A 19,512-nucleotide genomic window follows, 5' to 3' on the forward strand; every position below is an offset into this window, starting at 1 on the left:
TGCAGCGTCCGTAGCGTCTTTGACGGCTGCGGAATTGTCCAGGAAGAATTCCATACACTCAAACCAGTGTCCGAAGCATGCTGATGCGTCCGGAGCATGTTGATCCAAATCCAAACGTTCGGGTTTCAGGAGTTGATCCATAGTGTTGAAAAAATAAGTTAATAAAATTGATGTGCCTCAATAATTCCGAGACTCGAAGGTAGCAGAACAAAACAAGGTTTTTATTAACTTAGAACGAAACACGTAAGCGAGAGAGATGTCGTCCTTCTGGAGATTGGGGCTAGACTGAAGCTAGCTTACAAACGGGGCCAGGTATGGGCGGAGCCCTACACACAGCACATTCCAGCACATTCCAGTATACAATACAGCACATTCCAGTACACAATACAATGAGGTCTGGGGGAAGGGAAATGACACTGAAACCGATCTCAGTCACAGGCAGTGATGAATGGAAATATTTCATCACAAGCCTCACACACTGCTCAATGCACCACACCCCCATCACTCACCTACCAACAATCTGTAGCTATCACCTTGTGCCCTTCTGCTTTCAGATACGCAACAATTGCAACCTGGCCAGCCTATCCCTCAAAATGAGAAAGAGACTGATTGAGGAGAAGAAGAAGACACATCGACACTGCATCTGAAACATGCAGACAGCAGCTCAGAAAATGGCACTGCGTGAACTTTAGAGGGTAGTATAGAGGCGGGATCTGCACGTGGTGAGTCATCGGACACGAGTGGGCTGTAGCCAGGCCAGAGGGAAAGGGAAGCACTGGTGCCAGCTCCCCGGAGGGTGAGTTTGCACACATGTTCTGCTCCACAGGACTTAGATAATGACCTCAATGGGGGCAGCCTTCAGAAGAAGGGTGATGGGCATGCACACAAAATTGCTAAGTGCAATGGCAAGCCTGTCAGAGAGCCTCTTGTCAGTGTCAAGGAGCATGAAGGAGTCCAGCTCCAACATTACACGGGGTTTTGCGCAGAACTTGGAGCCCATGATTTCCGGGATGGAAATGATGGGCAACTCCATGAGAGATCTTGTGGACCCAAACATGATGCTGGGTGTGATGGGCAATCTCGCAGCTTCCATTGCAGCACAGGCAGAAACAACCCAACATCTCACTGCTGCAGTGGAAGCTCACACTGCTGCCATCGTCGCTGGGTTTACGAGTGTCAAAAGGGGCTTGCAGGGTGTCGCAGCAGGCCAGTAATCTGTCCTCCAACACCTCCCCGGGAGAGTGACAGTAGCTCTGTGGAACAAGAACCTGCTGTCCTCTCTCAGGATGACAGCATTCCTACTCCCACCACTGTCACTCTACCAATGCCCTTGCTGCTGCCTGTCAGCCAGCCAGCCCAGACTGCTGTTACACATGCAGAGGTGGTACAGCCTACAGCCAGGCCTTCTAAGACCTGAGCTACTTGAGGTCATCTTGCAAGGCCATCTGTAGTCTCCCACTGAAAGTCAGCAGCCTTCCACCAGCCATGCTGCAGACACTGGGGGTGCACTAGAGTAGGAAAAGGCACACGAAAGACAGACACTAAGGGAATGTACAAAGGTGATTAGTTGACTTTGTTCTTTTCATTTGAATTTGATAACTTATGAATTTTGTTTGGAATGTGTGTTTTGTGGTGGCTCTCATTTCATCTTTGTGCTCAGGAGGATGCTGTGATGTTCTGTGTCAGAGGGATGGTATGATGGGGAAGTGGTGAGCAACGGGGAATCTAAGGTTTCATTCACTGGAATCAGAGTCTGATGAGGCGCTCATGACAGCCTGTCCAGAATAGGGATTTTCTGCCTGCCTCCTCCCTTCCTCCTCCTCCTCCTCCTCTTCCTCTTCCTCCTCCTGAGGTGGTCCCATAACTCGTGGTGGAAAGGGTTGCACCCTCATTGTGGAGCATGCAGCAGACCACCACCAAATGGAACACCCGTTCCGGCGAGTACTGGAGGGCTTCTCCAGAACGGTCAAGGCAGTGGAACCATTGCTTGAGCACCCTGATGGTCTGCTCGATGACATTCCTCATGGCAGCATGGCTCATATTATATGAGTGCTGGCCATGAGTGGTGGTGTTGCGGAGGGGAGTCATCAGCCAGGTGCAGAGCGGATAGGCCTTGGTTCCGAGCAGCCACCCTTGGGTTTGACGTGGTGGTTGGAAGCTTGCTGGCGCAGAATGAAGGCATCATGACTGCTGCCAGGATAGCGGGCATTCACCATCATGATGCGCTGGTCATGGTCATACAACAACTGCACAAATTAACTGAGTGGTAGCCTTTGTGGTTACGGTACATCTCAGGATTAGTATACGGTGCCTACAAAGCCACATGTGTGCAGTCGATGGCACCCTGCACCATGGGGAAGCCCACGATCCTGACAAAGCTACATGCGCGATCGTCCTGCTTCTTTCTGTTCAGAGAGAAGGCAATGAAGTCCTTTCTCCTGGAGTAGAGAGTTCCCGGATGCAGTGATGGATGGCAAACTGGGAGATGTTAGCTATGCCACCTGCTGCAGATGGGAAGGATCCGGTGGTGAAAAAATTCAGGGCCATGGTGACCTTGACAGCCACTGGCAGTGCCGTCGTCACCCTACTCGGAGGCTACAGGTCTGATTCCAAGAGGTGGCAGTGTTTTATGACCACCTCCTTGGTGAAGTGAAACCTCCGAATAGACTGCTGCTGGCTTAAGTTCAGGTAGGAGAAATGCTCTCAGAAGACCCTAGGTGGGTAAGGCCTCCTGCTGAGAGCCCTCCACCTCCTCCCTCTGCGAGCATCTTGTCCTCTTCTTCGCTGCCTCCACTCCATCTCCCTATCATACTCGAGCGCAAGGGGTTCTGCAAGTAGAACCCCCATGACTGTGAGAAAGTGATATGAGCAGAACCCTTTAAATGAGAACCAAGGCGCTCTCCACTTGCAGCAACACTCCCTGTCACCTCGGCAACTTTAAACTCTAGAAAGCTCCAAACAGTTGCACAAACTTAGACAGAGCCAGTAGAACTGAAAAAGCAAGTCAGCTGCAAGTTGTTGATGATCCCTTTAAATAGCGGAGCTGGGGACTCCTTCCTGTTGCTGAATGCGTGGTCAGCTGGTTACGATTAGGAGAGGTCGTTAAGTGGAGTGGCACTGTCCAAAATGGCAGATCGTGTGTCAAATCAGCGCTGCACACTCATTGATGTAACGACCTGTTTCATCTAAATATCTGGAGTGAGCGCTGGCAACAGCAGCGCTGCCGACCTCACCAAAATGGCGGCCATCTAGGGACATGCAGGGAGTGAGTCAGCCATTGTTTTTCAGTCACGGGAAAATGAAATATACAAATGATGTACGAAGGTAATACTGGTAAGAGTTACATCAGACCTGAATGTATAGAAAATTGGGTAACTGTGCTACCAGTACGTGTGCATTGGCAGAATACAGGAAATTGCCAGAGTATATACAGGCTGTTTTCAAAGGCTGCTTTCCCACACGATAGCAGTGAAAGACGATTTTTATTAAACTGGAGGGTGAGTCACCTTGGGTTGGCCTTGCACATTTTACATTTAATAGTTTCTAGCAGATGCCTGGCACTAGGATTCCTACCCTTTTAATAAGGAAATGAAAACAAGCATGAAGTAAAACAATTTAGGATATTGCATTTGGTCAATGCAGGAAGTTGCTACCTGTGGGATTTGGATTAGCAGTTGGACTTTTCAATTTCCTACACAATCGAGTCTTTATCAACACCTAGAAACGGTGTGTTGCATTTCCACTGTGAGCATGTGAAAGCAATAGAAAATATTTTGGAGCACAATCCTTTGTGTTTTTCAAATAGTGAGAGTGAGCAAGAAAATATTAAGTACGCACACAAAATAAGCCACCATAATGACACGAAACAAGCCACCTTTGTGAGAGAATCAACAAACAAATGAAAATGTTTCCAGCCTAAAAGAATTAGCTTAAACACAGAAGAAAACTAAAATGAAACATTTATTCACTCCGTTGCTGTTCTCGGGAAATCAAGGGAATGCCTCCCTGCATCCAATTTTTATAATGTTCTTAATACACCCTCCATTACCAAATTATTTTGGTTAATAACCTGTTCATTTGGATCCAGCCAGTGTGGTTTAAATGCAGATTCCTGCTTCCATTCGACTAAAAAAAGTGAATAAAGTACCCACACTGGCTACCACCACTACCACTTGATGTGAGCCTAAGCATTATTATGTCTTAAGGAAAAAAAAACATTATTTTTAAACCACATACAAATTAAGTAAAATATGCTAGGAAATTACTTAGCCTAGAAATTCATCTCGGGCTTTGATGCAAAACGGGTGGTACCGGATCGGCCTCCCGTTATACACAGCGACTGATAGTCAGTTGCATTGACTGCAATAGAATGGAGTATCAGGCGCTGCGTATAACAGGTGGCCGATCTGATACTGCCCGCTTTGCGCCACCGCCCGAGAGACATTTCTAGACCTTAGTGTTTTGGGACCCTCACAATGGCCCAGAAATTCAGGTCGGGGGCTTTTCGCGGGTGCAAGCCCCCGACCTGCACTTACCTAGCGCGCCGATCGTTGAGCTGTCGGCCTGCGTGGGATTCTGATCCTGGGACTCCTCCAACTGCCGGCGCGCAGTGCTTGCGTATCCCAGGGGCGCAGTTAATTCGAAGCGTCCCCTGGGCCATGGAGAGCCAATGGTAGCAGGGAATGCCCATTCATAAGTTTGACAGGAAGAGCTGTCAAACCTATAAATACTATAAGCCCCAAAACATCACTAAAACTTCAAATAATTTTTTTTTTTAATTACATTTTTAAAATAACTATGAATTACATGAAATAACTATTTTAAACAATAATTTAAATTTTTGAAAAAATTAATTACATTTTCTAACGGGGCTAAAAATAAACTTACCTTTCTTTAAAGTATTTAAAAATAATAAACCTGTGGAAAAAATGTTTTAATTTTAATTAATTCACCACTTACCTTGTTAAAAGCAGGCCTTGTGCCTGCTTTTTAAAAGTGTAACTGCTGGAGGCTTACCCTCCCGGAAAAACCTGGAAAAAAAACCGTAAGTTCGATGTGCACGCGCTGCCTCTCCAGCACACGCGTTGCACCTGTCAACCCCTTCTTTCAGGGGAAGGGAAGTGCCGGTTTCCCGCGCATGCGCAGTGCATGCACGAAACCGGCACTTTCGTTGGGCCTACGCGTGAGTACCCAGTGTGTACTCATGTGTTGGGACCCGAATTTCTGGGCCATGATGTTAAACCTGTAATCTGACTTCAGTCTGAAAACACAGCACAGTGCTGTAAACTATTATTCTCAACTGAAACATAATTTTGAATTTAGTCCAGAATTGGAAATGATGGGCTTAATGGGAAGGATTGAAACTGTTGCTTTGAAAAGTCACTATGGAACTCTGGAATCAAACATTCTATTAAACTATATTAGTAACTCAATTAGCATGATTATCAGAATTGTAACACAGAAAATTAATGGATACCTTGGAGTGAGTTTTAAAAGGCTGTTGTCTAATTGAGAAATTCAAACAGCCTCACACTGTGACAATTAAGCTGCAGCTAAGGGGTGAAATCTTCCCTATTAAGATTACTTGTTCAGTAGAATTATCAAGAGATGTTTTGTAGTCATGCCAAGTCTTTTGACAAAATTATTGATTGGAGGAAATCCACTCCCTCAGTAACTTGTAACTCATTTGAACTCTAAGATTAGATTACAACATATAAATGGGCTCTCACTCCCTTTATCAAAAAGTGTTTGTAAGGAATCTACAAAGGTTTGACAAATGCACAAAGTCATAACAGAAACCCCATTGACATGCATCATCCTGTAATGGGCATCATATTTCTTTCACGTCTCTCTTTCCCTCAGACAAAAATGATTTGCCTTATACTTTTTCTGGAAGACGTTATGAGGATGAAATTCAACTTCAATCGAAAGGAAAATTGCCCGGGGTGTATAATGGGTGGCCGTTCCGCTGCAGCCCATTTTGCGTCCCAGCCTCAGTTGAATTTCACCCCCTACAGGCCGAATTTTAACCCGGATTGGAAACCTTGTGTGGGGGGCAAGGCGAGTACCAACCCCCCCGTGACTTTGGGAGCATGAGACCTGGGTGATTTTAACTTCTGCATGACCCAGGTCAGTTACCCAACCAGAATGGGTAGGAAACGACAGCTGGCCAGCGGGTGGGAGTGAAATATCTCGCGGCGGGAGGCCGAAGGATCGGTCACTGGCACTCAGGTACATCACAGAGAGGGTATTTTTGGGCCTAAACTTTCCTTGTGAAGCCTGGAGGAGCTTCCCCGGGCCCCACAATGAAGGTTTAAAAAAGGTTTTTAGAAACTTGGCTGTATGGGCCTCTTCTGGCCCCAATTCTCTCTCTGCTGCCTTCACCTGTTGGGATATCCAGAGTGACTTCCCCATGCTGACCTCCAGTTAAAATTACAGTTGGGGCCTGATGACGTTGCCGGACTCCAATCTTCATATTTAAAGAAGGACCCCATGGCTTCAGGTGGGCACCCCTTGCCACCCACTCAGAAGAGCAGATTAAAGTAGAAGACAATATGAGACGTCAGCAGATTAGTCTCCTGGCCGATTATTTTTCCATCGAGCAGGCAGGGTTAAAATCATCTTTAACTCACTCCCGGGCAGCAGTTTAGTTCAAGTATATGGCATTTCACTTCATTTGTTTATAGCACAATTTGTGCCAACTGTCAACATGTTCGATGAGATCTTCAGTGTGTAATGACATTAATAAAAATGTTTGAGATTTATTACATCAGAGTGCATTGGGATTGAAATGTTAATATAGCTATTATAAATCTGTAACTGGCCGGTTATCTTTGTAAATAAGTTTATTCACAACGTGCTTATTAGGATTTTGGCATAAAATTAATTTTGCTTTCAAATAAATAAATCACAGATTCCAGTTTGCAGCTGGAGATAGCAATCAATTTAGATTTTATTATAACCTTTAAAGATCACGTAGAACACTGGTCCCAGAGCTATCTACAGATGACCAATCTCAGTATTATCCAGCCATTCCTCTAGAATACTGTGTTTGGAAGCCATGTTCCTATTGTTCCCAATGGGAAAGTGAACACTGAAATCTTAATCCTGTCTCATGCCTCTGGAATTCAGCAGAAAACTTAACTCGAGAGTTTCTCACATGTACGATTATTGCTACTTTCATCTTGCATTCAGTATTTAAAAGTTCACAATAGCACAAACATTCTGTACAAGGGTCTAACCAATTAAATTTGAGTTAATCCTTCATATTCCATAATTCTACTAGGCAACAGATGCCAGACAATGTACTTGTTTTCTTTTTCACCGGAGTCAAATGTTTTGTTGAAGGTAAATGAAACAGAAGGCAGGCAAGAATCAAGCTTAGACTAAGGTATTGTAAACTGAAGTGGAATGTAACCACGTCCTGTAATTTTCAATATATCTCACTTTTGAAAAGCCGACAAGTTTAGAAACCCCCAGTTAGAAAAGCTTATGCATTGATTTCTTTTACTCATCAAAGCATTGGGAAGGGGGTCATTTTAAGAGCGATACTGTCAACATGTTTCTTACCACACAAGCTGGTATACATACATGCCAACCTAGCGAACTAGAAAAGTTGACCAACAGCTTCAAAAAATACTCGCACAGCCTCAAAAAAGCTGACACCTTAAGAATGACCCTGATTTATTAGCCTATGATGTGTGCAAACACATAGTTACATGGGCTTTGTAACTTTAGTTGTAAGTATACACTGTCCTTTACTTGCATTGGAGGTAAAAAAAAACATGAAACCTTAACAGGAGAAATCCAGATGTTGAACAAAGTTATTGTTGTTTTCCTAGGGGACTCTGCAGGCATGTTCCTATGAGATTTTGAATTTTTACATTAAAAATAATGCATTCTGCTTAATTTTTAATATTTTTGCACTTCACAATTAATAGATTTATTATCTTAAAAAAGAATAACAAAAGTGACATTGGATTTTTAACAGATGAATGGAACCATTACATTCCCAAAAGTTACTTCAGTAACCACACTTCCACACTCAACCTCCTCTCTTACTCTAGTTCACAGAAGCAGTCGACCCCTTCACGACCCAGTTCACAGAGACACTGCACCCTATCCAACTCCCCATCCTTTCATTTAGACAATAGGGTAGATTTTCAACTTAGCGTGCGCGCATAAAATTGTCATTGCGGCTCAGCCGTTTGGTATAGAAACCGCCCGATTTTAATTTCCTTTGAAATAAAAATTGGATGGTTGATCCACAATGCCAATTTTACACCCAGGTAGCAAGTTGACGATCAACCCCACTGTCTTCTCCTTGAAATCCCCCAATTCATACTAGCACTGTTCTCCCTCTCCCCATTCAACTTAACCTGGCACTCTTCTCACCCACCAACATACTTCAAGCGGGCACTGCTCTCATCCTTTCCTCTGTTCAAGCTGGCATTCTTCTTCCCCCAGTTTAAGGTGGCACTCTTTTCCCCTCTTTAATTTCCCTCTTCAATCCTCCTCTGCTATTCAATCCCCTCTCCCTCTTCAATCCCCCTCCCTCTCCCTCTTCAACCCCCCGCCCTCTCCCCTTCAATCTCCCTCCTCCTCCCTTTCCCCCTTCTTTCCTTCCCTCCCCTCCATTGCCTCTCCCCCGTTGCTTTCCATGATGACTCATTTGCTGCTCCCCCTCCTCTCTGCTGCCGCCCATTCCCCTCTTGCATCAGTTTCAATCCTGGGTCCAGCTGCTACTGTACTGGACCCCAGCCCCTCTTTGCTTAATGCTGCCCCTACGGTTAATGACAGCGATTTCAGCTTCTGTATACTGTAGGTGGGAACTTCAGTTCTCGGTGAGAATGCCCGCTTACAATATACAGAGGCCAACATCTCTTTCAGTTAAGCACTAGATGTGGCTTTGAAGAGTGAGGGGTCTGGGACTGATCCAGATCCATTAACAGCTGGGCTCGGGTAAGCATGGGAGCGGCAGCGGGACTGCTCCACTCTGATTTTTGTGAGCAAATGTTAACATGATGCCCGGGCCCCAAAATGCTTACTGAGAGCAGTAAACACTAATGGTTAGCAGGTACAGGGAGAAGTAGGGTGATTATTAGTTTGCAAAATCTTCACATACTCGTGTACCGTTTAATCTCCACTAATACTGCAGATCTTTATTTGTAACTGTGGAGGTGATCACATGGGTATCACAGGCATTATAAATGATAAACACTGCAACTTTTCATCCCCCGCTGCCCATAATCAAGATCGAATTACACAGTGCTGTCTTAGAAGGCGTAGGAAACTGTGCGAAGTTATGCAAGTTCCGGTTATCCTTAAAAAAAATCTGAATTTACAAGTTTGAAATCACTTTGCACCATTTGCCATAGCAAAAAAAAGTCCAGAGATTCCACGTCCCCCTTTGCATCCAACACCATAAATTGAGACATCTAGCGTTTGGAAATTGTAACTGATCACACAACACAAACCAAAGCAAATGTTTTAATTGATCGATCGACCACCGAAGGTAAGTATTGTGTGCAAATTTAGTGGCTCAAGTACCCTTTTGCAACAGTTGCATTGTTTTGGGTGGAGGGGAAGCGAGGCGTTTGCTCGCAGTCTGCCCCAGTTGTATAATGAATACGGTAGGCGGTCCTAAGGCACCCTTTTCAAGGAAGTCTCAGAGGATGAGGCTCGCCAGTGAAGAGCCAGCAGTCGGGCTTCTCGCGGGCTGCCAATGAGTGACGATAAGGAGTGCTGAAGGTTGTGCGCTGCGCCTCTGGCAAACTTTTTAACTCATTAGTGTTGGCGGGGGAGGGTGGGGGGCGGTTTTAAAACAATGGGATTCGACCTGGAGCGCTTCAGCGAGGACGTGGACCCCGACTTCAAATGCAGCTTGTGCAATAAAGTGCTGGAAGACCCTCTCGCAACCCCTTGCGGACACGTTTTCTGCGCCGGCTGCCTCTTGCCCTGGATCGTCCAGCGAGGCAACTGCCCGCTCCAGTGCCGGAGGATCGCTACCAAGGAGCTGAACCACGTTCTCCCGCTCAAGAACCTGATCCTGAAGCTGGAGATCCGATGTGACAACCATGAGCGAGGGTGCGAGAGGGTGGTGAAGCTGCAGCACTTGGCCGAGCACAAGGAGATGTGCGATTTCTCGCCGGCCAAGTGCAGGAATAAGGGATGCAGCGAGGCGCTCAACCTGAGGGACATGGATGCGCACATGAGGGAAAGTTGCGAGCACCGGCCGGTCGGCATCTGCCAGAAGGGCTGCGGGCTGATGCTGGTCCACCGCGAGCAGAAACTCGGCGGCCACTGCTGCCTGAAGGCTCTCAAGTCGCACGGCAACGCGTTGCAGAGCAAGATCGCCAGCCTCGACCGCGACTTGAAGAAGCAGGGTGCGCGGTCCGGCAAACGCGAGAAGTCGCTGCTCTCTCAGCTGTCAGCCCTGCAGAGCGAGGTACAAATGACAGCTCTTAAATACCAGAAGAAATTCACCGAGTACAGCGCCAGGATCGATTCTCTGACCAAAAGCCTTCCTGCTCAGTGCACGGTGAGTTATTTTTTTCTCTTTTAAATTCTTTGCTCCCTCTCCTGTTTTAGTCAGGATTTCAGCGGGAGCGCGCGCTCTGGGCTGGAGCCGGCTCGTGCCCCGGGAGGCTGTCTGGCCGCGGGGGGCGGGAGAATTGGGCAGCTGGGAGAGGGGCAACATGGAGGGTCAGTCAACAGAGAGAGAAACACAGTGACAGAGACACACACACAGTGACAGAGAGACACACAGATACACAGTGACACACAGAGAGAGAGACACACACAGTGACAGAGAGAGACACACAGTGACACAGAGAGACACACAGTGACAGAGAGACACACAGTGACACAGAGAGAGAGACACACAGACAGACACACACAGTGACAGAGAGAGACACACAGACAGTGACAGAGAGAGAGAGATGCACACAGTGACACAGTGACACACACAGACACAGATACACACACATACACAGGGAGAGAGAGACACAGACAGACACACACACAGTGACAGAGAGATGCACACAGTGACACAGAGACACACAGTGTCACACACACAGACACACACATACACAGGGAGAGAGAGAGACACACACACATATACATACAGTAACACAGAGAGAGACACAGACACACAGATACATACACATACAGAAACACACACACACATAGCCAGGGAGAGAGACACACACAAATTGACACAGAGAGCAAGACACAGAGAGATTGAGACACACACAGACACAGAGAGTGAGACACACACAGATACAGAGAGCAAGACACAGAGAGAGTGACACACACAGACACAGAGAGAGTGTGACACACACAGACACAGAGAGCGAGACACACACAGACACAGAGTGAGACACACAGACAGTGACACAGAGAGAGAGAGACGCACACTGACACAGAGAGACACAGTGACACACACACACACACAGGGAGAGAGAGACACAGACAGACACACACACAGTGACAGAGAGATGCACACAGTGACACAGAGACACACAGTGACACAGACACAGACACACACACATAAACAGGGAGAGAGAGAGACACACACATACACACACAGTGACACAGAGAGAGACACAGATACACACACATACAGAAACACACACACACATAGCCAGGGAGAGAGACACACACAAATTGACACAGAGAGCAAGACACAGAGAGAGTGAGACACACACAGACACAGAGAGCAAGACACAGAGAGAGTGACACACACAGACACAGATAGCAAGACACAGAGAGAGTGAGACACACACAGACACAGTGAGCAAGACACAGAGTGACACACACAGACACAGAGAGTGAGACACACACAGACACAGAGAGTGAGACACACACAGACACAGAGCAAGATACAGAGAGAGTGAGACACATAGACACATGCACACAGACACAGAGAGACACACACAGAGCCACATAGACACACACATTTACACACGTACACATGCACACACATACACATGCACACACATACACACACACTGACATACATACACACACACTGACACACTGACATACACACACTGACATACACACACACACACTGACATACACACACACACACTGACATACACACACATACAAACACACTGACATACATACACACACACACACTGACATACACTGACATACACACACATACACTGACACACACACACACACACACTGACATACACACACATACAAACACACTGACATACATACACACACACACACTGACACACACACACTGACATACACACACACTGACATACACACACACTGATATACACACACACTGACATACACACACTGACACATATGTGCTCACGCACACATACACATACATAGATAGACAATCTCCTGCATTCCAAGGCGCCCACCTAATGAGCAACTATATTTACATATAAACATCTTTCCAAAGGGGGAACTGTTAATCTCATTCTGCCAAAACGGTCAATGACACAACTTTCCCTCCGACATTCTTCATTGCAGATTTGTATGTTTTGGGCTGGGATGTTGGGTCGGGGTGAGGTTGGAGGAGGACTGCATGTTAAAGTGGTGTCACTACCCGTGCCATCAGACACTGCAAGATCAGTCCAGCTAATCCACTTCCATCAAGTGTTTTCAACCTTAAGCAGATGCCGCAGTTTGCTTCCGTATCTTGTGCAAGGCTCCAGTGATTTTTTTGTTCTTGTTGTTAAACTGGTTTAAACATTTTTAAAAATCCAAACGGCATTTTCTATTTCTGACCCGTCGCGTGCAGTTGCCAGCTGGTCTTTAACAGTTGTTTATAGCCCTGCCATCCAACACCTGTCATTTTATCTGTTTTTAGGGTGGAGAGGCACTGACCATCGTTATGCAGCGGGACTCGGGTTCCCTGGGATTTAATATTATCGGCGGCAGACCTTGTGCGGTATGTTTATTGCAACAGCCCCATTATAACCAGGACGATTTACCAGCGTATTCAAAATGTGTTTCCCTCGAGGAATGTGTAATGTTGGCTGTGCTCGGGGTCTGCGATAAGATTTACAGCATCCGACCTCTTTAATGCCCTTTTATAGAAGAACTGAGCATGTTCCGTTAGCAACTCCAAAGTACTTTCCACAGCATGGGTTTTTCCTTAATATCCTTACCTAAAAGAAAAAGCTATCTACTGTATCTCAGTTTTGCATTTTTCAATTGACCTAGCCTCAGCAGCTTCATGTGGCAAAAAATTCCAGTTACCCTCATTGTGTTCCAACGGTATATACACTGTGCAAAGTGACTGCATTCATGATACGAATGAAAGTACCTCTGGAACCTCCTTCTCATTTCACGTTGGGGCGGTAGGTTAGAATATTTGTAATGTGCTGGCTCCCAGCAGCGAGGTGACTGTCTGTCAGCTGTGGCCACCACTTCTCCAGTCTAGCTATTGCTTACTGCCACCACAGACAGTTACCTTCAGGTTGTTGTGTGTCACATTGGATCTCATTAGTCATTTGAAGTTAGCACCTCCCCCTCTTCAGATTTATTTGATTCCGTTTTCTGTTGTGCATTTCAAATACTAAATTAGCCTTTTTTTTGTTTTTGGCACCTTTTTTAAAGGAAAATCAAGAGGGCGCAGCATGTGAGGGGATTTTTGTGTCAAAAATAGTGGAGACTGGGCCAGCAGACAAAGAAGGGGGATTACAGATCCACGACAGGATTCTAGAGGTATGTGGAACACTTACCCTCTCAAGTGTTGCTTAAAGAGTTGATTCATTTATAAGGTAAAGTAGCTTGGAGAAGATTCAACGTAATATAATCCCTCCCCTTAATATATTGCTTGTTAAGGGGCAGGATGGTGGTACTGTTAGTTTTATTTTCTCTCCAGCTGTTATGTGGCAGTAAGCTGGGTTAAGGTGTTTTCAGGATACAGTTCCCCTTGCACTCCCCTAACTATATGCTTTAACCCAAACCTCAGGCTAAGGTTCTTTACCACAACATTTGCATTTCCTAAAGTGTCATTGTTGTGGTCTTTCCACGTGCACCTGCCTTCTATTGCTGTATGTCAATTTTTTTGTCTTAAAATACTCCTGTGCAGCGCCTTGGGATGTTTTACTACGTTAAAGGCGCTATATAAATACAAGTTGTTGTTCTATGCACTTCTGATGTGCTGTGGTCTTGCATTTGGGTTGAAGCTGAACAAATTAATTTCATTTTAAGCCCTTGCAGCCGGCAGAGAGGCAGATCAGAAAAAAGCAACAGGATTTCATTGCAGATCCGAGAGGTGAAAAGGCAGTGCTCTAAATCATTGCCTAACACATGCCACTGGACTTGGTACACTTGATTTCATGCTTGTGGAAGTTTGCTCATTAATGTTTTCTGCTGTGAATTACAGTTGCAGAGTTGCCATGTTTAAGTGTGTTATAATTCATGCAAGACGGCTTCAGTTCATCACAGTAGGATGTAATTGAATCCCTGCTGGCCTTATAAATGGAGTAATCGTGGGTGCTTTGCAGCAGACTTGTCTGTCACTGATTCCAGATTTAAAGTTTTTAAGCTTTTTGTGAAGGAGCTGGTTGTTCATAATTCCTAAATTGTAGATATAATTTCTTCTTTTTTCAATCTCCTTCTGCACTTCCCTTCCCCAGCCCATAAGCACCTGTTCTATCTGCCATTATTGCTTTTATTATTCTCTCCAGAATGAAAATGTCTTTGAATTGATTTTGGTCCGTTTTTCACTATTAAGGAACAAGGTCGCACAATATTTTGCTCGTAAAATTAAGTATTTGTCATAGAAATTATACTTCGTTGTGTTTTGTTCCGATTCACAGATTTTCACCCATTTGCAATTGTTTATGTCGGACTGTTATAACCTTTGATTAATGCTTAAAATGTGAAAACAGAAGGTGGTGGTAGCAGCCAAAAGTAATAAGTGCAACTAAATGGTACCAGTGTGTTTTGTAAAGGGCGACACCACAAGCTACTCAGCAGATCTAGCAAAGTTTCCATTCAATTTTATTGCTTATTGTGTGTGTATATAGAGGATACATGTCAGTTTACCAGTGGTTTACTGAAAATAAACCACAGTGTTAGCAGCCGTGTAACATGAGTGAGTCAGCTGCAGCTCAGTTTGGCTCACATTCCCTAAACCACCAATTCCCAAATGTGTTTCGATCACTCTCAACTTATTTTTCATTTCTGGCCATGTTTTGAGCAGTTTCACTTTTCACGTATGAAGTGAAATGTGTGTGATTTGACATCGGGGTTGAGGTGGTTGGCTCTTTTCAATTATCCCCCTTACCACCACCACCTTATTATCCATATGGCAAATCATGCTGCGGTCCAGTTCCACGGGTGGTATCTCCCTAAAGTGGGCAATTTCACCAATTTCAGCCTTTGCAGCTGAGTTTCATTAACTGATGTATTATCCAGTCGCGGTTGCTAGATAGCAGTTTGGAGCAGGAACTCTGCCCATGTTTCCTTTCCATGCCTGAGGACAGTCATAATGGCTCACTGCTGCCCGATCAATGTAGTGTGAGAAGGTCCAGCAGTTTGTACGATGTAGAAAACATTGAGTGTAAGCCACTGGGTTACAGGTCACGTGCATTGTAGACTTGCTTGTTCAATCCTTACAACAGGCTAGAAAATAATACTACTTGTATGTTAAACTGCTATGATCTATATAGGAAATGGCCAAAGAACTGAGCACCTTTTTACATAGGCCGTAAGAATTTATTTTTGACTATTGGAATAAGATATCCCAAACATAACTTAGAACCTTTGCAGCTGAGGCAAGGGGGAGAAAGACATAAAGGAAAAAAGAACAGAAAACATTGGAGAGCTTTTCATTCCACCACTCCAGCAGGAATTATATGCAGATGCCAGTAACCGTACTAATCATGCAGCTTTTGAAATATTTTAATGCCAATTAAGAAAAGATGTTTTGCCCTGGACACACACAGCCTACTTATGCAATCAGCTTATCACAGTGTGTTGCAACAGCAAGTTGGTTAACAGGAGATAAGTTAAAATGTTTTCTTGCATTGTTCTACTTAATTCACACCTAGACTACAAGTTCAGGCAACAGCCTTGCTCTTTACAATCACCTGAATGTCAGTTTTATCTGTTTTATATTTCTCTTCAGATACAGCTTTCTGATATCTTAAGTGTGATTTTAGGATCTTCAACTTTTTATAGATTTTACTTTCCAGTAGCATTTTAAACAGAAATGAATAATCCATGAATTCAACTAAAAATACAAATGATCAGGTTTAAAAATAAGTTTTCATTAAATTGATAGTGTGCTTTTTCCTTAAAGGAGTGCTTTGTAACAATATTTAACTTTTTAAAAATTAACCATCCAATTGACTTGCACCAAAAGCTCCACACCTTGGCTCTCGACTCAATCCCCTTCCTGGCTGCTTTTGTAGGCTGAATCTAGTGGTGCGCAACCTCAGTGTCCTTTTTGACGCTGAGTTTCAAATCCCACTTCCCACCCACGACTAAAACAGTGTATTTCAACTTCAATTCCACTGCCACTGAAACTCTCATCCCTGCCTTTGCCACCTCCATTCTTGACTACCGCCACGCTCTCCTTGTCAGCCTCTATGTTCTGTTGTTTAAAATTGCAGCTTGTCCAAATTGGATGACTTAAGGCTGGTCTCCTAGTTGGAATCACCATTGTCCACCAATTTCTTGTTCCTAGAGAGATTCAGGCAGAACATCTGAGTGACACCTACAAGTGTTTTTTTAATAACTGTCTTTTTACTGATCTAAGTACTGTATCATGACAGTTGTCAATGTACAATTCTAAACAGAGCTGTCAAATAGTCCAGATGTGTAGCTTTTAATTGCTATTGCTTTACTGTTTGTGTGTGTGTGTTTGTGGGTGGGGGCGGTGAAGGACAAATAGTTGCTGAGAATCACTTCTCCAGGTGACCATTTTGAATAGTGATCTAAACCGATCACCAAGAACATTGATTTACAGTTTTCATGGGGGTGGGTGGGGTGAGGGGAAATGGATGAAACTGAATCCTCCAAAATACTGGCTAAAAATCCAGCAACTCGTGCAATATAAGCATAATTTGATTCATCATCGTAACGCAGATAATCAATCTACATAAAACCAAACATCCTGGCATATATTTAAAAAGCTGGGTTGATTTTTGAGGCTGTGACCTTATTTCAGGGTGCAGTTGTTTTATTGGTTGATGTAATTGTTTGAGCCTCTTAATGAGATAACTGCCCTTCAATCAGTCCCAGGTGACTGTTCTGAGTCTTCACTTTAAACATGGGCGATTACAGAAATTGTTTGCTGAGTTTTCTCAATACTTTAAGATAATGGACTTCTGCAGATAACTGACTTAGTCGTAATTTGCAAGTGAGAGTGAAGTGCCTCGTCAAAGATAATGTTGACCAAAGTCCTATTCATGTTCAAGGCTGTAGCTGCAGTTGTAGCATAAACGGTGCAGCATTAATTACTTAACTCTTATTTTGAGCAAAGTTCCCACATCTACCTAATTAGATTTCAGTAGATATTGAGCTAGTGTTAATACCCTAATGTGAATCTTCATTCTTTTCAGCCATATCAAAATATAAAATGTAGCTACTACTTTAGGTGGGTCATTTATTCCTCCAGGAAAGGGCTTTGAGAACATAAGAAACAGGATCAGGAATAGGCCACTTGGCCCCTCGAGCCTGCTCCGCAGAGGACAGGGCTCATTCAGTGCACCAGCTTGCAGTTAATTTGGATTGTAGCACTGATGTGTAGTAGTGGAAAACATTTTGAAATGTTTTAAAAATGCTTTGTGTATCAGCAGTGGTATAAGCCAGATACACCTTTTTGGAAGTCTTCTTTCCATCTAGTTTGCCCTGTCCTCACCACACTTCAATTGATGGTCACTAATACTGGCGATGTGGTCTCACAGGCAATGGTAGCTGTCTGATATTTCACTAAAATGACCATTCTTCATGCATAGCCAGGCTAACGAGTGTCAGGTATTTGGAGACCATCACAGCTGCACCCTCGTGTTCACACCTGAAGCCACTTGCGCATTGTTTTAACAGGAGTCACTGGACAGTGATGAGCAGCAGGGATCTATTTGACCATACCGACTCCCTCTCCCCCACCCCTTATTACCTGGGCTTTGGAGTTCAATTGAGCACCCCTTTGTAAACTTGCTGAGATTGGATAGCTTAGCACAGATATGTAATTGAATGATTGCAGTAAACAGGGGGATGGATGCTGAATTCATTCAACTTCTTCACACTAATGTAATATTAGTTGTCACTTGTTTAAATTTTTTTTTAATGTTCTTTACCTCCTTCAAATCAAATTTTAAGTTTGTTTAGTTTCAAAAACACTCTTTCAGCTCTTACATGTGAATTATAAATCTAATGTACACGAAACTTTGTGATATCCGGCACCGACGGGACCGAGCTGTTGCCGTCCCATCAAAACTGCCGGACAAACCAGCGCTAATGTTGAAACATACGGAGATTTTGAGCTCTGTATCTGGCAACAAACCCTGTTGCTTGCTTCTAAACAGTCGGCCGTACCTTGCAAGCGTCTCTGTAACATCTCTGTAGCTTAGCAACAGCTTCAGCGAGACCTTGCAGAGCTTGACTGTTGAGAAAAAAGCAACGAAAAGAAAAAAAACCTAACGAAACGGCTCCTGATTTTTGCCGGTGGCTCGAGCATTCTGGACAGTTAACCTCCGGATAACACACAGTTTCCTGTAGATGTGGTGAAGACTTAAATTGAATAGTATATTATGGATACAACAGGTATTGAAATACTTTCTCTCAATAGTAATGACATTAGCAGATTCTGGCAGTATTGACCTTTTTCGGAGTATTTTTGTTTTTGGAGGTTTATAGTGTGGTTCATGTTGCATTTTATAAGTAGCTTCAGCTGTTGCCGGGCACAAGGACACATGCAGCATGTCACAGAAATCACAGAAACCCCACAGTGCAGATAGAGGCCACTTCGGCCCATCGAGCCTGCACCGACACATATCCCACCCGATCCCCGTAACCCCTACACCAACACATATCCCACCCTATCCCCGTAACCCCACGTATTTAATCCCCCTAACACTAAGGGTCAATTTATCATAGCCAATCAACCTAACCCGCACATCTTTGGACTGTGGGAGGAAACCGGAGCACCCGGAGGAAACCCACGCAAACACGGGGAGAATGTGCAAACTCCACACAGACAGTCACCCGAGGCCGGATTCGAACCCGGGTCCCTGGCGCTGTGAGGCAACAGTGCTAACCACTATGCCACCGTGCTTGGAATGCTTGGTAAAATAGGAGTTTTGACATATAAGCAGACCTTACAAACTGACTTAAAATTTCATATAAGGTTTTGCATGCTTGTATTAGAAAATAATTGTTTGAACGCTACTTCTAATTCAGTTTTTCTGGTGTCCTGTTTAGTTGAATTATTAAAGGTATATGTATGGAAAGGCTACAATGACAAAGAGCTCTCAATACCCTATTCATGTGCTGTGAGTTTCAGAGGAACTCGTG

At 44.4% G+C, this 19,512-nt stretch overlaps 1 protein-coding gene across 2 annotated transcripts in view; it reads left to right on the forward strand.

The window, feature by feature from the left end:
* Positions 1–9,650: 9,650 nt before the first annotated feature.
* pdzrn3b (PDZ domain containing RING finger 3b) overlaps positions 9,651–19,512 on the forward strand; it is a 512,314-nt gene continuing 502,452 nt past the window's right edge. The window contains exons 1-3 of one of the 2 annotated variants that reach the window (XM_086001419.1): positions 9,651–10,540; positions 12,845–12,925; positions 13,597–13,704. In XM_086001419.1, coding sequence (XP_085857545.1) covers positions 9,827–10,540; positions 12,845–12,925; positions 13,597–13,704 — 903 coding nt within the window. In that variant the 5' untranslated portion in view covers positions 9,651–9,826. The remainder of the gene's footprint in view (positions 10,541–12,844; positions 12,926–13,596; positions 13,705–19,512) is intronic. The other variant, XM_086001420.1, reaches the window with a different exon arrangement.

The sequence above is a fragment of the Somniosus microcephalus genome, chromosome 11 (assembly GCF_052327205.1).
Source record: "Somniosus microcephalus isolate GS21.2 chromosome 11, FLI_Smic_1.0, whole genome shotgun sequence".
NCBI classification, from domain to species: domain Eukaryota; kingdom Metazoa; phylum Chordata; class Chondrichthyes; order Squaliformes; family Somniosidae; genus Somniosus; species Somniosus microcephalus.